Source organism: Amblyomma americanum, chromosome 10, assembly GCF_052857255.1.
Source record: "Amblyomma americanum isolate KBUSLIRL-KWMA chromosome 10, ASM5285725v1, whole genome shotgun sequence".
Taxonomy (NCBI): domain Eukaryota; kingdom Metazoa; phylum Arthropoda; class Arachnida; order Ixodida; family Ixodidae; genus Amblyomma; species Amblyomma americanum.
The window spans coordinates 9,012,032-9,031,786 of NC_135506.1; the positions used below are offsets into that span (position 1 = coordinate 9,012,032).

General features: G+C 48.3%; 2 protein-coding genes across 2 annotated transcripts; one reads left to right on the plus strand and one right to left on the minus strand.

Annotated features, from left to right (window-relative positions):
- The first annotated feature begins 434 nt into the window (after positions 1-434).
- Positions 435-15,163, plus strand: LOC144106480 (serine/threonine-protein kinase haspin-like). The gene is made up of 11 exons (XM_077639296.1): positions 435-523; positions 2,456-2,741; positions 3,510-3,643; positions 4,802-4,968; positions 5,504-5,656; positions 7,283-7,348; positions 8,223-8,286; positions 9,303-9,419; positions 11,948-12,179; positions 12,792-12,891; positions 14,498-15,163. Exons 1-11 carry the CDS (start codon positions 515-517, stop codon positions 14,802-14,804), a joined length of 1,635 nt encoding a protein of 544 aa, XP_077495422.1. The 5' UTR covers positions 435-514; the 3' UTR covers positions 14,805-15,163.
- Positions 15,164-15,697: 534 nt separating this feature from the next.
- Positions 15,698-19,147, minus strand: LOC144106242 (uncharacterized). The gene is made up of 2 exons (XM_077639000.1): positions 16,983-19,147; positions 15,698-16,053 (listed from the first exon to the last, which is right to left on the minus strand). Exons 1-2 carry the CDS (start codon positions 18,883-18,885, stop codon positions 15,878-15,880), a joined length of 2,079 nt encoding a protein of 692 aa, XP_077495126.1. The 5' UTR covers positions 18,886-19,147; the 3' UTR covers positions 15,698-15,877.
- Positions 19,148-19,755: the final 608 nt, after the last annotated feature.

Sequence of the window (19,755 nt, forward strand, 5' to 3'; positions counted from 1 at the left end):
TAACCTTATTTGCTGAGAAAAGAGAAAGCGGCCAAAGTGGTTTTTTCCTGAGAAAATTTCTCGCTTGGAAGAGGACAGTGCAGTAATCAACCGAACCACTTCAATTGGGGCCGGATTTATTGCCAATGTAACATTTTCGGACACAAGAATATCTACGCAGGGTGTGTGCTATGAGTCTTTGTAAAACGATTAAGCTAAAAACCCGCAGCTAAAATCCTAGCAACCTTGGACAATCCATCCGCATGGGCATGTGCCATATTTACTTAGGTAAAGAAGAAGAAGTTGAAGAAGCGCAACTCGCTTCTGCTGAATTGGCATTCTACTCTATACCTTGGCCAATCCCCCCCCCCCCCCCCCCCGCGTGGGTATGTGCCATATTACTTGAGGAGAAGAAGAAGAAGAAGAAGAATTCTCTATCCACGGATGATCTTCAAAGGACAGTTCAACAACCGAAAGGTCCCAAAGAGAAACGCCTCAACCCTGTAGCCACCGGCATACTCCCTTTCTTTCGGTCATGGATGAGGTGAGATGTACTCAAGAAGGGTCGGGGGTGCTGGCGAAGTGACTGTACTTTGAGGCAGAAAAGTTCAAGACACTTATGTTTCGTAGCGCGGTCTTGAACTCTCGTTTGCTGGCAAGCGGGTAGTAGTAGTTTTTGGAGAGTATGCTTCTCGATCCATTAGTGAATTCTAACATCAAACTACGACGAGGAACACATATACAAAGGACTAGTTCCTGTGGCATTCGTAGCTGCTGCAGTCGTGTCCGCATTATCCTAATTATTTATGGTGCGCTTCTTCTCGTTGCCAATGTGTGCGTGCAATGAGCCTGATTAGGTATACAAAGCTGTGGTCAACTATATATACTTCGTGTTGCGTAGAGAAAATTGGAGAAAAAAAGAGAGGGAACACTTAGCTCCGCCTTAAGGGTATGACACGATAGCGTAATGGGTTAATGCCCATATATGCGGAATTGGCCGTTCTCTACTTTTATTCATAGATCCCCGGGAATCCTCATACCCCTCCCGGGGCAGTGGTGCAGCGGTTAAGTGATACGCCGCCACTGCCCTGCGATGGCAGGTGCTACCAGCGGTGGGCTAGTTGTGCGCCCCAGATTGCTCTTCTCGAGCGACTAATCATTAATTTAACTGTCATCTGCCAAGATCGTCAGTTTGCTCACAATCTGGTGGGCAGGTTGTGATGACGCCGCTAGGCCACGTGACCTATGTGGCCCACCTGCCTCCTAGGTTGCTCTCTAGGATCACCTGCCCCAGTCATGCTCTTGATTTTTTTTTTCACAACGTCAGCAACACCGATAACATCGATGCCGGATTTTTTGGAGTAACGGGGCCTTTAACGCTATCGCGTTAAAACTATACCGCTAGATGCAACCTAGATCCGAAATTTGAACCTGAACAAGGGAGAAGTTAAGTGTAGCGAATTATTTTTTCAGTTTTCAAAGAGCGACGCACAGACTGTTGCAAACCGGTTCACCGAACTTGCTCTACCTCTTTGCTAGCGCCAGGTGCCAACATTAGTCCAGAGAGCAATAGGGTGACGCCTAGGAAGCCCTTATTGGAAAGGTTAATAGCCAAACACACTTGAAATAACTCAAATAACCATGGAAAAATTGTCTGCCAGCTACTTCCGTTCCCAATTTTCTCCCACTCTTTGCCTGTAGCATTGCAGTCGCCGTGCATGCCAGCATCGTTTATTCACTAATTTATTTGCTGTACGTAACATCAATCCCTTTACGACATCACTATAAGATCAGCGCGTGCTGCGCAATGCGCGCGTCCTGAGCACAAGAATCGACAATCCCGAAAGGAAGCGTGTTCTGTCGTGGTAATTAATGACTGCGTAAGCTGTCTGTTATTTGCATGCGCTGCAGTTGGTTTCACGTGCGTTTGAACTGGCTTAACGTATCGGTCATTACATATATTTGTATTTTCGTCACACTGCGAAGTGCTTCAACCTGTATAGCTGAGCAGACGATATATGCATTTTCCTCGCAGCGTATATAAATGCTGCTAGCGGGCTAGCAAACGGCCCATACGTGCTAATGCTACTGTGCATAAATCGCGCCTCAATACATCGCACTGCATACTCACTGTCTCGTACCATTTTCCTTCCTTTAATTCTATTTCGTGCGAAAGCACGCCATGAAGCAAAGCAGAGCCGACGTCGCAGTGGTCTTGCGTTGGCATACAGTGCAGTCAGCAATGTTGTAGTACAAATAAATTAGTATAGAGTAAGCGATATGAACACAACTTCCATGAAGCAAGAGAGCAGAAAGAGAAAATTGGAACCGGAAGTAGCGGTGCCAGACGACTTTCCCCCGATCCTTTGCGTTGACTCTAGAAAATGCTGGAAACCTTGCACGCACCTAACCCCGTTACCCGCGTTGTCTGCCCGGTTCTACGCATTCAATAATGCGGCGCAATGCTCTGTTACAGACTGCCATGCCGCTGGCAGAGTGGCTCGATGCCGACGACAGCGCCTATATCGGTGTCCTCCTGTGTGGCTGCTTGGTGGCGTGGCTGTTGTGCAAACTGCTATTCGTCATCGTGGCATACGCCAAAACTGCTCTGCAAGTCCTGGTTACCTCGTTGCTGACGCAGCATGCCAGGACCGCTAAGGGACCGTTTGCTATGAACTTTAAGCGACCTACAAGCCTCCTGGGGGAAAAGGACGTCTGGGACGAGGACATTGACGATTACGAGAATGGCTACTACGGTGAAGGTGGGTGGAAATGCAATCCAAAAAGCACTCAGCGTGCCTCTCCGGGGCAGGCAGGCAGGCAGGCAGTATGTATGTATGTATGTATGTATGTATGTATGTATGTATGTATGTATGTATGTATGTATGTATGTATGTATGTATGTATGTATGTATGTATGTATGTATGTATGTATGCATGCATGCATTCATATATGTATGTATGTATGTTTGGTTTGGTTTATGGGGGTTTAACGTCCCAAAGCGACTCAGGCTATGAGAGACGCCGTAGTGAAGGGCTCCGGAAATTTCGACCACCTGGGGTTCTTTAACGTGCACTGACATCGCACAGTACACGGGCCTCTAGAATTTCGCCTCCATCGAAATTCGACCGCCGCGGCCGGGATCGAACCCGCGTCTTTCGGGCCGGCAGCCGAGCGCCGTAACCACTCAGCCACCGCGGCGGCGTATGTATGTATGTATGTATGTATGTATGTATGTATGTATGTATGTATGTATGTATGTATGTATGTATGTATGTATGTATGTATGTATGTATGTATGTATGTATGGATGGATGGATGGATGGATGGATGGATGGATGGATGGATGGATGGATGGATGGATGGATGGATGGATGGATGGATGGATGGATGGATGGACGGACGGACGGACGGACGCACGGACGGATATGACTCCTTTAGGGCAGCATGTTTGCTCATAAATGGACTGGTATAAAGAGCCTATTCGCATGGTCATGGCAAATACACTATAGTGATAGCTTCGTCGCAGGCATGAAGAACCGCAACGGCACGACGAAGTCGGGCCAGAGACAAGGCTCACTAAGCAGGCCGGTACGCATGGGTGACAACAGCGAAGAAAGCTCCGAAGAAAGCGTGGAGAGTGATGGCGAAGGAACTGTTTTAGTGAGTGCTTGCCCGTACTGCTCTGTCTAGTAACCCAGGCGAAAACGCTTAACTGGAAATATAATGCACCCAGTTAGAAAGGCTTGATGCGAACTATTTTTAATCAGAACACTTACACTTATAGGGACGCTGAGGATAATTCCAGCCAGCTTCTGAAAATTAGATTCTGTGGTTCTTTCTGGCCACGTTTATGTTTGTCTGGCAGCAAAAGACGCATTTATTACTGAGAAAATTGAATTTAAATATTTCCCACCACTCCATTCAAATTCGTGACGTCATGGCTGAAAAGGACTCCGTGATAACCGCTAGGAAGTGGCAGATGGTGTAGCCTAGCCTCAGAGATTCGCCGCTAAAAGTCTCGACACCCCCGAAACTTTCTGTTCAAAACGGCCCGTCGTGATGATACCTGTACAGAAATTAGGTTGGCCGAGTAAAAGAAATAATAATATTGCCCAGCCACAATACCTGTACAAAAAACTATTCTGGGTCTCTAAAAATTAAAAAAAAATAAAGTGTCCCTGCCCTTAACGATACCTGTATACAAATATTAGGTTGGGGCAACCTAAAAAGAATGAAAAATAATAAGCCCCTGCCTGCACAATATTGAACCTTGTTATAACGAAGTTGAAGGGGCACGGTAATCTCTTCGTTATAGTCGTTGCTTCGTTACAGCTGTAGGTGACCCTGGCCACATCTGTCGCATGCGAGCAGGCTTACGTGCCACTCGGTAGGCCGAGGACAACCTAACTATAGCGTTTCGTAGTGTGCCTATGTTTGTCGCAGGCTCCTGCATTTGTAACCGAGGTAGTCTGTAACCGAGAAGCGAGGATACATTGCCCCAATTAGAGTGACGCGGTTCTTGCAATGACGTGCAGCCTGCTGGAATGCCGGGAGTGCACCGCTCACTAGGCCTTGCTAAGCCTCGCTAGGCCTAACCTGCTTCGCATCGAAGCCGCTGCGGGCGGTGCTTTTCCGCTAGCCACTGCCTGTCGTAAGATGGCCGATCCTGCACCTGTATGCTATAAATAGAATAATCGCTCATTGAAATTGAGATACAGTTGGTTTCCGCGACGCCTTCGGCAACGAAGAGAGCGATCGAAGAACGCCACGTGAGGCCCGCAGCTAATTTGTGCGCTCCTCCGCTGCGCGTCTGACGAGGACGCTCTGTCGAGCCTCGTGCGGGATGTTCTGGACACCTTCGCCGAGAACCTGCAGGCGTCCGACGAGGCACTCGACATGCGGGGAACATCGGAGCTGTTCGGCCGGCTGCTGGACGCCTGCGACCAGAGGTCGGCGGCCACGTTCTTCGACGCCATCGCATGCACGTAAGTGACGTGCGGGATGAGAGTAGAGGCAGTGATAGCCGTCTAGGCCACTTTGTTAGCGGTAAACGTCACTCGTCTCGTAGTACGTCGTGTCCGAAAACGCACCCTTTTCTGAGCCCACCGATCAAAAATTGACGCCTTCGTCACGATCCCACCGCCATCTGTCGTTCGTACTTCGCGTTTCTGCTCTTGAGCGCGGGAGCGACGGACGGCTGACGACAACCCAAGCAACGCCGCACCTGACCGAACCTAATCTAACCTAGCCTAGCCTAACCTAACCTAACCTGACCTGACCTGACCTAACCTAACCACGTGATGTGCGATACTGGCGCTCCTTATGGCGTCTGCCGCCTTTCGGCGGCCAAAACTCAAAACAGCTGTGTATAGACAGCCAGACCAAGAACGGGCCGAAGGGTAGGCGGTAGAGCGGTCCAGCTCTGTCGTCTAGAACAATTGGAGGACGAAGTGTGGTGCATTGTTTTGCAAGACACCGTACTATTGCTCAAAGCAGGGACTCTGGTGCAAATCGGTGCAGGGGTGCCAGCGGCTTCGTAAAGACGGACGAGGGGAAGCACTCGGACGTGTTTCGAGCTAGCACTCCTAGCGGCACCGGCGTGCTCAAAGTGGTACCTGTCGAGTACATCGCCCGATACACGAAGCAGCTCTGGAACCACCTGGTCGTAGCCAGGTAGGACTACTAGAGAAATAGTGCTTGCGCGCGTGCTCTACCGCTTCGGCGTCAACTTACAGAGGACTAGACAGCGTTAAAAGCACACTGAGGACGGCTATATCGAATTCTTGTTCTTAACGAAAAGTGATTCTAAATGCGGCTCTTTTTGCTTGTGTTGATGTTCTTCCAGCAGCAAAGATACGTTCATGGTGAGAAAATTGGGTTTAGAAATGGAACACTTTTTCTATATCCAGCCGCTCGAGTCAAACGTATACGGCTCGTGATTGGGCTTTTCGGTTTAAACCGAAAAAGAAAAAAATCAATAAAGTACGCCGAATTCAGACACGTATGCTTGACATACAAAACATATAGTTAGTCATAGCTGGTTATCGAGTACGAGTATATTCCCCGTGAATGGAGAAAAATAACGAAATACGCAGGACAGGGGCTTGATGGGACGGGGTTACCGTTGGATTAAATAGCGCCGTCGCGCTTTTTGAAGCATTGCTACCCTTTGAAGATTTGAGGTGCTTTCTAAGGTATTGCGACGGTATCTGCTATCGGTTACACGCCTCTTCAGGCCGGGAGGCTCGCCCTCCTCGCCGAAAGCCGTCTGCTAGCAGCGTTTCTTGTTCACTGCCGTCACCCATCTAGGGTATAGTTACTTGGTTAGGTAGGTTTCTCAACTGCATTTACGGACGCTGACACGAAACCATGCATCAAACGCCCGACAGAATGTTCTGTCGCGTAACAGAACTCTGTGTTGTTCGACAAACGTTCTTGTCGGCCGTTGTGTCGTGCGACATAGCCTCATGTCGTAGGTTCTGTCGCTCAACAAAGGTGTCTCTAGCGGGAAGCGTCACGAAAAATATCATGCTGTGGCTACTGCGACGGTTAAGCGGCCGTTACATCACTGCTGTTAGCACGCACACCACGTGATGCTCTGTCCCCTCTTTCAATCCAGTGTAACAACACGAAGATGACATGACAGCCCACCTTTTGACAGTCGACTTCCACTTGAGTTTTGTCTGACGGTTACAACGTTTAACTTTCATGACTTTCCTATGTGGAGATAGCATTTCCTTCTACAAGTAAAGCTCGAAATACAACAATTTATGCTTTAATTACTATCAAATTGAACGCTCGAGTTAACATAAAGGGCACAATAAACTAAAGGTTCCTTTTGACCGCACAGGGATACCATATTATATCCCCGAAAAAAAAAAACTAATTCATCCATCAAAATTAGCATTCCCCGAAAAACATCGAGAGCTGCGTTCTGAAATAAGCTCCAAAAATCAAGTCAGCCAATTTTCAGAAAATCAAAAGCAACAAAAGGTCGAACCCTGTTTATCACGGGAATAACGAAAAGGACTCGGTGATCACCGTTTAAAAGGGGATGGCCGTGTAGGCCATAGCCTCAGGGATCCCCATAAAAATTATTTCGACGTCACCGCTGTTTGCTTGTGAAAACAGCCGGTGGCGGCTCTACTTGTATTTCATTTTGTTGCCAATGTTCCCAACTTATAAAAACTTATAAAAGCTTCGGCATTATAACGCGGGTAATGTATCAATGCAGTTCCACTTAAATTTATCATCAGTGTCCCTTGAACTGGAATGTTTCCTGTCTTTTTCTCCTTGCAGAACTCTTGAACGCCTCACCGACAAAGGGGCATCTAATTATACCACAGGATTTATTTTGAACAGGAGGTACAGAAGTCTTTCTCTCTTTGAATAAAAAAATTCCTAACGTAATATGTTTGGTAGTGCCTAGCAGGACTAGTAGTAGTAGTGATTTATTAAAATAATAATAAAAAGGAAGCACAAGATTTTTGCTAGCCCCGGCATCTGCCATCGGTACTAAAGCCCCTGAGCTGGGGCAGCAGAAATAAAGGATATCAGGCAGAATGGAGAAATGAAATGAAACAGGTGAGGGGACAGGAAGAGAGGATAGGCAGAGAGGTAATATACTCAAAAACTATTTACACAATAAGAAAAGTGTACAGGTTGCGCGTGTGATTAGTGCGAACAAAACCTAAACGTAAAAAAAGAACACCGAGGACCTCACTTAACCTCAACAGTCCAGTTTGAACCAGGTGGTCGACCACCTGTGAACAAAATAAAATATTTACCTCCGTAATTTCAGATCCTGTTTACAGCGAGCCTGATTCATGTTGCTGGGTAAAGGGTCTACGGAAGCACATATTAACAAGCTGGTTGTAAAGAAATATCTCGCTGCGAAAACAGTACGGAATAGTCGAGTTCGCTTTTCACTCAGCTCTGACTAGACTTTGTCAGAAGTGTAGAGGTCAAGATGTTTGCTTTTAAGCCGTGTAGCGGGGCTGTTGTAGCTTATGTGGAATTCCGAAGTGTCCAGGGATGGGGCGAGAACTTCTCTCCGCTCCAAGGAAAATCGGAACTCAATAGCCAGGAACACACTTCTTGGGCGGTCTACTTTTGACAAAGATTGTGCTTCACTACAGGGCACCACACACTTGCGGGGAGCGAATGACAAAGAACTCGTCCATCACTTGGGTGATGCGCGTTTCTTTGTTCTTCATGGGTTCGCCCTTATTGAGAACAGGGCCATGTGCGTGTGGGACGGCTACCCGCCGGAGCTGAGCGATGCCTGCCGCACGTTTGCCGTCGTCTGCCGTGGAGCCGACCGAAGAAGCGCCGATTTAACCTGCGGTGAGCTGGACACGCCAAAATCATCATGAGAAAAGCTTTGGCCAGCGCGTTGGCGAAGGTGCCCATTCGTGTTGGAAACAACATAGCTTTAACCGGTTCTTGATGCTCGCCCACTACCGCTATGTGGCGCCACCTAGCAACGGGCCTTAATGATCTACGGTACAAAAAATTTTGTCTCTCTCATCGTAAAGAGGACGCGTAAGCATGAAAGTCATTACAAGGAAGGCGCAGGGCATTCTGTAGTGCGTATATCCCGTAGATGGTGGTATAGTCTCACTTTGGGATCTGTAAGATCCTATGACTGCTAGAAGTTTCGCCGCATTCGTGCAGTCTTGTCTAATCTGTGGTCCTTTCTGGAGAATCTGCCAGCGTTATTGGCAGATACCCCATCTCAGACCACAGGCGAAGTCGTTGATGAGTTGGAGATAAATCTTCAGGGCAGCGATTGTGCAAGTGTGTCTTAGATTGGTTCGCTGCGAGAGGAAGTCGATGGCCACTAACTTCCTCTAACTGCTAGCAATTTTGGAAATGAGCTGCATCCTGTTTTCAAGACTCGAAGATTCCGTGGATCTCGATGATTTCCTCGCCTGTTAGGAGCCGACTCGGCTGTAATATAGCAAAACCGCATTCATACGATCTCGCTAATGCAAAATTCTGGTTGAGAGTTATCGAGATTTACCTGTTATGTATGCAAGGATAGCAAACATCTATGTCGTCGAACTTTTACCTGTATAGTGAGGGCGTCACAGCATCAGAGGGTCAGAAAATATATAACTGCACGTTAACGGGCTCAATTCATCTGACAGGCTGCCTGTAATACGTGCGTTCTCAGAGTGACGAAATAGTGTTTACTGAGTACTGCCCGTCAGTCAATAATCAATAAACACTGCAAATAACTAGTGATTATTCAGTGCGTCTTAACTGTGAAACTTGGGCACAAACTGAGTGCTCCTGTGTGCACTGTGTGCCCAAGTTAAATAATCGGGTACTTTTCCCTGTATATGATTCCATTCCAGTATATCGTCAGGTGCCGCAGCCCTACCTGGTGTTGCAGATGGACTACGCCGGTATTCCACTCTCATCGATCCGGGTACGTTATTCTGACAAAACGGCGCTTTTCAGGCGGCCTTCGTCTTCTGGCTTCTCAGTAGGGTGACCGAGGTTGGCCAAATACGCTCATTAATTTGCAAAGCAGGCGTGTTGGCTATTAAAAGAGGTACACTGAACTCGTGCCACTACACTTACACTTCAATTCTTAAAATCTGCGAAGGCGCGTAGTGCTTTCGTAACAGTGCCTGAACACCAGTAGCTAGGCGTCATCAAATTTCCACATCGGGAGTGGAAAATTATGAGGGAGGCTCCCCGCCATTTTCTACAATTTCTTCCTGATGTTGAACTGGGCATCAAATAGTGGCAGTGACAGCTTGACCCTTGTCAGCGCTTATGTGCTTAGCTAGTTCACAGGATTGTACAACAAACTGTCTTTTATTATTTTTTAACGCGTCGCAACGGTGGAGCAAATGCCGACAGATTTAGCGCAAGGCTAATACCACCTGTAGCCAACAACCTCAACCACGTGAAAGGCTGTCTGTCTACGTTCGTTTTGCGGGGGCCCCTGTGGTTCAGAAAGAAAAAAAAACACCATTAGATCAGCAAACACGAGCGGAAGCCGTCATATTCCCAGTGCCTGCTATCTTCATTGCAGAATAAAAATTCAGCTCGCACAGACAAAAATTCAGCGCACACTACCGCTTGTAGTGTCTGTTGTTCCTGTGTCCTTCGCCTTAGAGTCACTAAATGACTCTACTTCGCCTGTGTGCGCTGAATTTTTGCTGTACGATGAACTGCATCCAACCAGCCCAAATCACTTTTCTTCTGCCTGATGTTTTACAGCGAGAGCTGTTATTGGGAGCCCACCCTCTCGTGTAACCGAAGCCCATTTTAGTATTTGGCACCGCTCCAATTCAACCCAAATAGTCAAGAGAGAATGAAGAGAAGAAGGAGAGAAAAGGAGGGATGCGGCTGCGGCGTGTGGTCGATGTTGCTGTTTCTGCCTAATTGTTTTATAGTGTTAGCTCTTCTAAGCTCTTTTCTCAGTTTTGCTTCGTTGTAAACGCCGTCCGCAGCACAGACCTTGGCAGTACGCCGAGACGTTACGGGGCCAGTAGCAGCACGACCTGTTTATGTTGTGGTAGGAGCACAGGCGGCGATATGGCTTGCTTGGAAAACTTGGCAGCGCACCCAATACAGCACGGCCTATTTATCCGGCAAGTTCTTCTTGCACCAAAGCCAGCGCTCCAACATTCGCATTTTACACTTGTTATCGTCCCACGTCCAACATTCTAGGACAAAAAATTTGTATATTGAAATATTGTAAGATATTGTGATGGAAATATTGAAGGCAATGACGCATCCTTCCGATATGTAGCCAAATCTTTCGTTTAGAATGTTTAATTCCCTCACTCGCATCGAGCAATTAAGGCTGCCATAAAAAAAAAAACAATGGGGAGCGCTTTTGATGACAGCAAAAATGCTAATAGAAAAAAATTCAAGCCTGCCGACGCAAGGTCTGCGGATATTTATTTATTTATTTATTTATTTATTTATTTATTTGAGTACCCTAAGGGCCCATTAGGGCATTACATAGGGGGGGGGGGGACGAAAAAGTTCAAGCATGAGTGAAATCTGTACAATGTAAATATATGAAGGCATTAGGAACCATAAAAAAACATCTAGCAGAAGCAAACAAAGAAAGAAAGAAAGAAAGGAAAGAGTAACGAAGTTTATACAATGTTTAGTAGCGTGAAACACGCATAAGAACCTAAAATGTGAAGCAAACAATCAGTACCATCGGAACACGAGTTTAAGGATACAATCAAATAAACATTTAGATAAACAGCCTACACAGATACATATCAGATGAAGCGGAAAATAATGCCAAGCACTTGAAAACACTGTTTAAGTAAATAATCAAGGAAATGTGGTTTCGGACAGGTTGACACACTCTAAAAAGGTTAGCAGTGCTGCATGAAATGATGATGATTCCGTAAGCGAGACCATGTTTGCAGGTAGCGAGTTCCATTCGGCAACAGATAAAACTAGAGGCGAATTTTGATAAGCGTTAGTCCTGGAAAATATAGGTTTTACTTTATGAACATGGTCTGTGCGGGTAGAGATGTGGGGAGCAGGAAGAATATGGGCTCGAGCGAATGCAGTGTTGCTGTGGTAAAGGCTATGGAAGAAGGTCAACCGTGATAATTTCCTGCGCATATCAAGTGGAGGGAGATTAAGTAATTTCTTTAAGGCGGACACACTTTGATTGATTGTTAGAGTGAAATATTACAGCATATGAAAAAAAAACTGCGTTTATAAACTGGTTTCCGTACAGAAATGCTTTTGTCCAGAATTGTTGTGTATGCGTGTTTTTGTTGTTTTTTGCTGCGTCTTACTAAAATCTGTGGGCTATTAATCACGCAACGAAGCAAATGGCCACAGCAGCAGCTCGCGCCAAATATTTCAACTACGCCGTACGCAGCTTAGTCTAGCCAGTAGTTCTTTATTCCTCGGTTTTTAACAAGGAATGCCCTAACGTGAGACTCACCGTTTGCTTTTGTGAAGGCACTCAGCGTCAGGCAGATAGTGAGCGCCTTCAAGCAGATGATCCTGGCGCTGGCTGCGGCGGAGACTGGCCTTAACTTCGAGCACCGGCACCTCACCCTCGACAACGTGTTCGTCAAGCGAGTGGAAGAGCAAGTCGTCGAATGGAAGCTCTCTGGACAGGCATTCCACGTAGAGACCATGGGAGTCATGGCCTACATTGGAAACTTTGGCGCCGCTCGCGTCGATGCAGGTGATTCTGGCATCTTTCTTTATCCGTGCTCTTTGCCTCTTTCCATCCGTTCCTGAGCTCGCCACGATGGATCGGTGGCTCTGGCGTTCGGCAGCTGAGCCTAAGGTCACGGGATCGAATCCCCAGCCGTGGCGGCTGTATTTCATTGGAGGCGAAATGCGATAGACATCCTAGGGCTGGGCGATGTCAGTGCACTATAAAGTACTCCAGGTGATCGAAATTAAAATATTGTTTGTCCGACTTGTCCTTAAAATAGAAACAATGCATATGGCCGATCACAAACGCCTGACTTATATATGACGCTGTGGACCTGAGTTAAGGACCTTTTTGTCGCTATACGGTGGAGCAATTTCCGGCAGAATCCGCAAGGATTGCAACAACCTCAACTTATATGACTCATGCTTATTTTTTCTTTTGATTTCAGCTGAGATGTCATTAACTCGCGTTTTTTTCTCCTGACGCATTCTGCCCTGCTCCCGTCTCTTAACGAAACACATATTTTTTTTTTCCTTTCCATACTTGCTATATGCCAATCCCAATCGGGTCTGAACGTTTGTGAAAGCAGCTGTGCAATTGTTAAGTTAACTTAATGCACATGCTTTCTCTGTGCAGATGGGGACGCGCAGTTTGCTGATCCCCAACCGCTTTGGGAACATTACGAAAAAGACTGCGCCTTGAACGACATTCACAAAAGGATCAAAGAAGAGATCAAGTAAGGAGGGGCGAACTATGGTATATATTTCCATGTTTTTTTACCCTGACCTGGTTCGGTTTACTCTCGCGAAAATAAAAACAAACAAGGAAGGTAGGTGACGGCAAATACCCTCCCTAAACCCTCGTATTGTCTACGCTCTTTTGTTGCAGTCATATATAACACCGCCAGAATAATTGAGCTACAGTTAAGAAGACATTCTAATATTACCATGCATTAACTAATCAATTAACTAATCACTTGAAAAATACAAGGCACGCGGATGAAATTGCTTTCCTTTTCAGACCAAGTTCCTTCCATTTGTCTTTTCTCTCTCTCGAAATGTTCTTTGCCAGTGCACTTGTTTTTTTTTATTTTGGTTGGCTTAACACAGGAAGGAAAAAACGCTTACCTGTTTTGCTTTAATATTCCTTGACATATTCCACGCCATGCCCAGTTTTCTGGCCTCATGCATGTTGCTGCTTCGCACAGTATACTGTATGTATACTATGGGGGCAACAGTAACTGACCCCCGTGTCCAAATTCCAAACCATGTCGCACTGCATGCTGGCGCCACCTGACGATGCACTCCTGGTGTCGAAATCGGCACAGTTACTTTTGTCCGCGATAGTACACAAGGGGATTGGAGAATCGGTTTAATATAGCCCGTAATTTAATCGCCGCTTGTCAACTGCTGCGAGCGGCTAAGCAACCGAGTGTGACAATGCTTTTTTCCAACAGCTTTATACAGTCCCTCATTTAGTTTGAGCGTATACACATTACTTTAAGACTGCTCTATGCGTTAGTTAGTCTTAACTCAGTCTGGGTCAGTTTCGAACCCTCCCAGGGAGCATCTAGTAGGTAGGACTTTTATTAGCATCTCCATTGCATCAAGGCAGTGGCTAGCGCCACCTTGCCTGTTATTTAAACTACAATGTGACTTCGTATACGTACGTTATTTCTTATTCCGGTTCTTTGCCATTATAAGCTATTTTCTTTACATGTTCTAAGCTGCACTACTTTTATTTCCATTCTATTTCAGAGCTCTAGTCTTTTCCTGGTCGTCTCTGCTGCTGATTTATTAATTTTGCTTTCAATATCCCTAAAACCCAAAGCTACCGGAAGGCTCACAGCTACTCCCTGTTGTCTAGATGCATGCCTTTACAGTGTCATAACATGCTTAATGTCCATTGTGAATAACACAAGCTCTACAAACACAATAGCGCTTGTGTTATTCACAGTGAATGTTTACCAACTTGCTCAGTTAGCTGCCTTGATGTTTAATAGGCCTCTACACAGTATTCCCTACCCACACACATGACGTGACTAACTGAAAGGGAAAGAGTAAGTTGCAATTGGACAGGGCTCTCTGGAAGCCAATGGGAGAGAGCCCCTTGTACTGCAGTGGGCGTAGTTTTTTTTTAACTCCTTCAAGGGCCCTTCAAGGGCCCTCAGTTTGAGGATAGTACATAAGGGGTAAAACACAAATCCATAATAGGGAATACATTGTAGGGCAAATGCATACTATGGCAAACAGAAATTGGGACAAACTCCCGAAAACATTTTATTCATGCTGATGACGACGACGCCAATTATCTCACTGCCATCTGTCCTCCTGTCGCTGCAGCGACGACTGGGGCTCCTACTGTCCGAGAACGAACGTGCTGTTCGCCTACCACGTGTCCCGCGAGCTGGGCGAACGCCGCGTCCGCGGTTCACCGGACGATCCACGTGACGCACGGGACTGGGACGCGTTCCAGGCGTGGAAGTTCCGGCTTCCCTGGTTCCCCAGCGTGGCCGAGTTCGCGCACAGCGCCCTCGCGAAGAGGGACACCAGTGGCACGTCGCGAAAGATCTCTTCGTCTGTCGCTATGCTGGAGAAGCTCGTTTCGAAACCGCTGTCTCCGTTCCTGAGCGGCAGCAACGGACGATAAACTGCGGCGCGACTTGGGCGCACATCTGAACTATCAAATGTGGTGGAAGATTAGGGTTGAAGAGTCTCTGAGTCGTGGCACAAACAAGGAATGCCATATAAAAACTACGATATGCATGCGGCGCCGATAGAGGTCAAACGAAGGACAAGATATTTATATAGCTGGATAGATTGCTTCTCATTGCATTGTCAAACTACACTGCACGCTTAACACAAACAGTTTAATGCGAACTCGCGTCATATATATAGATACCTTATAAAGGACGTACGCTAGTGCAGCTCCGGCTTCACTTACAAAAGAGAAAAGTGCTTCACTAAGTCGGAAGCGGTAATGACGAGCGTTTGCGCTCCCTTTAAATTCCTCTGAAGGAGTTTCTTGTGTATACCCATAAAATCTGGCAGAGGTCGGCTTTACGCCTGCAATGTTCTCTGGTTGTGCTGTTGTAAGTAGCATATAACAGGGCTGTCGCGCGGGCAGCCGCCCCTGTATATTCGACCGCGTTGCGCGTGGCATTTGGGCAATAATACTGAACGCACCCGATGATTACTAAAGCATCTTTGAAAATAGGAGACATAGCCGTTGCTCACATTTGCAGCACATCGCATACCACATGGGGAGAGCCATGCTGAATGTGTTGTCTTTCCTATTTCTGCGGAATTGGACATATCTAATTCCAATCTGAAGAATGTCCAATTACTGTTCGCTTAACGTAATAGATATTTCCCTGCGCCGATGACTGATGGGTTTTTAAACTTTTCCGATTCACATCTGGTGGTCAATTGAAGGTGGTTGTGGCAGTCCGCGCAGGGCGAGTGTTCACTGTGGTAGTCGAAATTGATACCAGCAGTGTTGGACTGGTGGCAGGAAAACCAGAACAAGCATGAGAGCGTAGTTAAAATGTTTTATTTCCCGAAACAGGTAAAAAGACCGCGAAAAAGCGCGGGTATGCGAAATAGGGGAGCGCCAACGCGGTTAACTGCCTTAATTTAAGATCAGTGCCCAGATGAGACGAGTGCGTGTAAACTATGTAGCGCAGGCGTTTCGAAGAGCCGTGCGCAAGCGATGCGCGCCTGCTACGGCAGAGGTTGCCAGTGGTGGGACGTGGGCACACCGAGGACGCAGCGGCGGGAGCAGCCGACCAGGCAGCAGAGGTGGTTGGCGCCTTCGCAGTCGGCACTGCGCCGACAGTGGTCGACCTCGTGCTTGAAGGGCGGCAAGCAAGGAGCGTTGATCCGGGGACAAGACAGCTCTGCGGGAAAAGAGTGGCGGCAGCGATGTATAAAACATGCTCGCATGTGTACAGGGGCGAGGCTTCGACGGTGAACATGTGGAAAACAAAGGTCTGAGGCCGACGCCATATTCGACAGTGGGAAACACGCTAACGGCTGCCGTTAAAACTGGAGCGAGCTTAAGTGCAAAGTTCCTGCGCTCAGTTTGCGCATTCCACAAGGCATCTGCCCCGAGGGTGCGGCTGTCTGTGCAACAGGACTTCAATGCATGAGCAGCCATTCACACCTCTGCTCGCCACTATTACGCACCTAGTGCAATGTAAGCGCATCTCACAAGTTCGCGGGAACTGTGTAAAGTATGCCAAGGGACGGGGATGAGGCGAACCAGACCACAACATTGCGCAGCCATGTTATCTTGTTCCCAAACGCAGTGTTTACCAAGCGTTGAGCAACAATTTCAACGCCATAAAAAATATACTTCGACGGACATAAAAGACATTTAACGGGAACCTCTACGCAGAACAAAGGATTGATGAACGGCAGAGAGCTACGGAAGGATCAGAAGGCACCGCGAGCAGGAATGCGGAATGCAGGCATGCAGTTTGCAGCGAAAAAAAGACTGTGGCAGGAAGAAAACGCGTGCTAGACTTTAGAACCCAACTAGCAGCGCGTGTTCGATAGCTATGCACGTAGCCTTAGTGACGTTACAGCAGACGTTATGCACCATCAGGACCACGCTAAAAGGCTGCGCGCTTGTCTAACGGTGACCTGCCGCGATGTGGACTGTGGAAGCTGTAGTCCAGCATGTGCGTGATGTCACGTGTAAGTAATCTAAGAACTTCCCACAAAGTTTCTTCCAGCCTATCGCTATATGCACCTGCCTACTAAATCAATATGGGAATACTGAAAAATGACTTGTACCAGACAGGCGATAAAAGAGGACTCTTACCCGTGTTCGCTTCTGCCTCACAGCTGTGGTGCTGGAAACACTTCTGGACACAGTGGTGCAGCCTTCGCTGGCACTTGCCGCACTGGCCCCGGCGCTCGAACTCCTCCATGTGGCCGGGCAGGTGCATGGGGTAGTAGTCCTCGATGTCCCTGTCGCGATGAGGCACGAATTGGTCCGTGCTATGCTGCGTTATCGGTCTGACGTAAGCGTCAGGAGGAGCCGTAGGCCTGGCTGTAGGTATCGGGGCAGGGACAGGACGCGAAGGAGGGCGCGTCTGCTGGAAGGAAACAGACGTGGCTACTTGTTCGAGCGGTTGCTTGTTGTCCGGCGCCAGCGCTGTGCCTGCAGTCGTAGCCTGTCGAACCGGCTGTTTAAGCATCGAATGAGCGGCAGTATGGGCTGAGACAGCCTCCGTTTGACCTTCGGTTGTAGTGGGGATAGTAGGGCTGGCGACCGTGGCGCGTGGTATAGTCGTAGTGGTGGTTGCCTGCGAAGTTTGGGCGGTAGTCTGAATGAGGCGAGACGCTTGAGCATCTGCCACCGAAGTCTGCATAGCCGGAGCAGTCGTGAGATCCGAGCCATTGCTTGAAATTGTAGGGCTAGGATTTGCGACCTCTGTTCGTCTCGAGAGCAGAGTTGGTGGCGCGGTCGTGGTCGAAGGTGTAGCCCCAGAAGTTGTCTTTGGAGGCGTAGACAGCGGAAGGAGACTAGAACTTTCCTCACGTTGAACGTCTGTGGACGACTGTCCGGGTGTGGTGGTTGCGATGATGTGGTCGGAATCGTTAGATGCAGGCGCCGATGGTTGTGTGGTCAAGCCACTGGTATGCCCAGAAGGAACTGCTTCAGTTGAGTTTTCTTCGGGGCTCTGGCGCGGCAGTACCTCCACGGTTGCATTAAGCGGAACTCTCGGCGGTACTGTGGAATTCAATTTGCTGGTTTCGGAAGTAGGTACCGTGGACAAGAGGTGCGTGCTTTTGGAAATACCCTCACCCAGGGCAGTAGTGGCGGTCGTCGCAGCAGGGACTTGCGAAGCATGAGCGATACCAGGAGCCATGCCAGTACCTCTCTGCATGTCCGGCGGGCTGGGCGGTTTTGAGGTGCCTTCCAAGACTTCTGCGAATATAGTCGCCCCAGGTAGAGAGCCAGCTCTTTGACGCAGACCTTCACTGCCAGCAGCTTGAGCCAATTGGAGGTTAGCGGCAGGTGGTGAGCTTCGGGTGGGAGTCGACACAGTGCTACGGTGTACTACAGCGTCCGTCACTACCGGTGCCGGCTCAGTGACGTTTTGCAGCGCTCTTTCTGCAGTGTTACTATGGTCCGCGAGCGCTGGCCCAGTAGATGTCGGAAGCTTTAGTTCGTCAGCAACCAAGACATTCCTATCCCCCGAAGACCCGTCGCCTAAAGACGTGACAGCTTTGGTACCTGTGGGAGGAAGGGAACTTCGGTGAGCATCGCCCGGGCAACCCCCGAAGTACTGGCACCCGAAGAACGAGTGGGTAGGGTGGAACTGTTCGGGGCCGACGGCGTGTCCTATTTGTCCAGGTTGTTCGGTAAGCCGACTCGCTGGCTCACCAAAGGGCACTTTTGTTGGCCGTGCCACAGCGTCTTGCTGGAAGGGTGGATGGTCCTCCGGGTACATGTGCGCCATGTAGTACGCTGCGTGGGAGTCTGAGGGGCGTTGCGGGTTCACCGGCCCACTGTGAGCTACAGGCGCGTTTGGTGCGCCATTCTGAAGATGCGTCAATGCTGGGGAACTGTCGAACTTTTCGACGCTTCCGTGGCTCGCCGGAACTTGCACCGCCTCGGCTTCTCCAGGAACAGCTCCCGTGCGTCGAATGCGGTGGCCGATGACGGAATCCGAAAGAAGCACCACTACAACGGCAGATAAAAACGACCCACCCATCGTTACTCCCACACCCGCCGACCGTCGACACAGCTGCTTCTACGTGCACTGAGCGGCGTTTCATCTTCGCTACGAACATATAAAGGGTCCTGAAGGTGAGGAGGAAAGGCTGAAGCCACCCCACTGCGCTCTGCTCTTTTCCCTGGCTTGCGCGCATGACGCCTGTGTACGGGCGCCGTGTGCCCCATCATTCTGTGAATCGGTGGCTTACGTGCTCCCTTCGTTTCACCGTCTCCGCTGCGAAAGGCATGTCAGATGAGCAGACGTGATGCGCACATGGCGCTTATAGCAGACTTTTTTTTTTCTTACATTCTCATTTTCGCGCTTTCTCGCACTTCTTTGCTTTGTGTCCTTGAGTATTTGCAATGGCTTATCTGCACCTTCATGCTAATCCAAGCGAACATTTTAAAACAAATATCTATCTTGGACAATTGGTAGAACTGCACCCAAGTTCCTTTTTTCCCGCAAAAAAAAAAATGTGTATGTACGTACGTGCGTGTTAAGCGGGGGGGGGGGGGGGGGGGGGGGTTATTGCTAATGCGATTAGAGCAGTACAAATAGAGAGGAACAAAAGATGACATTAATTGATCCGTGTCGGTGTGAAAATGAAGCCCCATCGTTTATTTCTCCTTCTCCCCTTGGACACGGGCGCAGAGCAGATGACAAAAAGTAGCCATAAAAGCAAAGATTAAGTAATGTTTTGAATATGGCGTAACAAATGAACGGACATGCAGCACGAAAAAAAAAAGAAATACGGATGGAGCAGAGTCGCAATAAGTGGCCCTTTCGTTCATTGGCAAATGGAGCGACGTCAAAAATACGCGCCGTAAACACCGTAAGTGCTGCGCGTGCCGCTTTGTTGCACAAAAC

What these genes read in the sequence shown, in the direction of transcription:
- LOC144106480 (XM_077639296.1), top strand. An exon ending in GAATGGCTACTACGGTGAAG is followed by an intron (nt 2,742 to 3,509) that starts GTGGGTGGAAAT and finishes GCTTCGTCGCAG; the next exon opens with GCATGAAGAACCGCAACGGC. An exon ending in ATGGCGAAGGAACTGTTTTA is followed by an intron (nt 3,644 to 4,801) that starts GTGAGTGCTTGC and finishes GCGTCTGACGAG; the next exon opens with GACGCTCTGTCGAGCCTCGT.
- LOC144106242 (XM_077639000.1), bottom strand. Translation starts at nt 18,885, where the DNA reads ATGGGTGGGTCGTTTTTATCTGCCGTTGTAGTGGTGCTTCTTTCGGAT. An exon ending in TGAGGCAGAAGCGAACACGG is followed by an intron (nt 16,054 to 16,982) that starts GTAAGAGTCCTC and finishes CTTTTCCCGCAG; the next exon opens with AGCTGTCTTGTCCCCGGATC.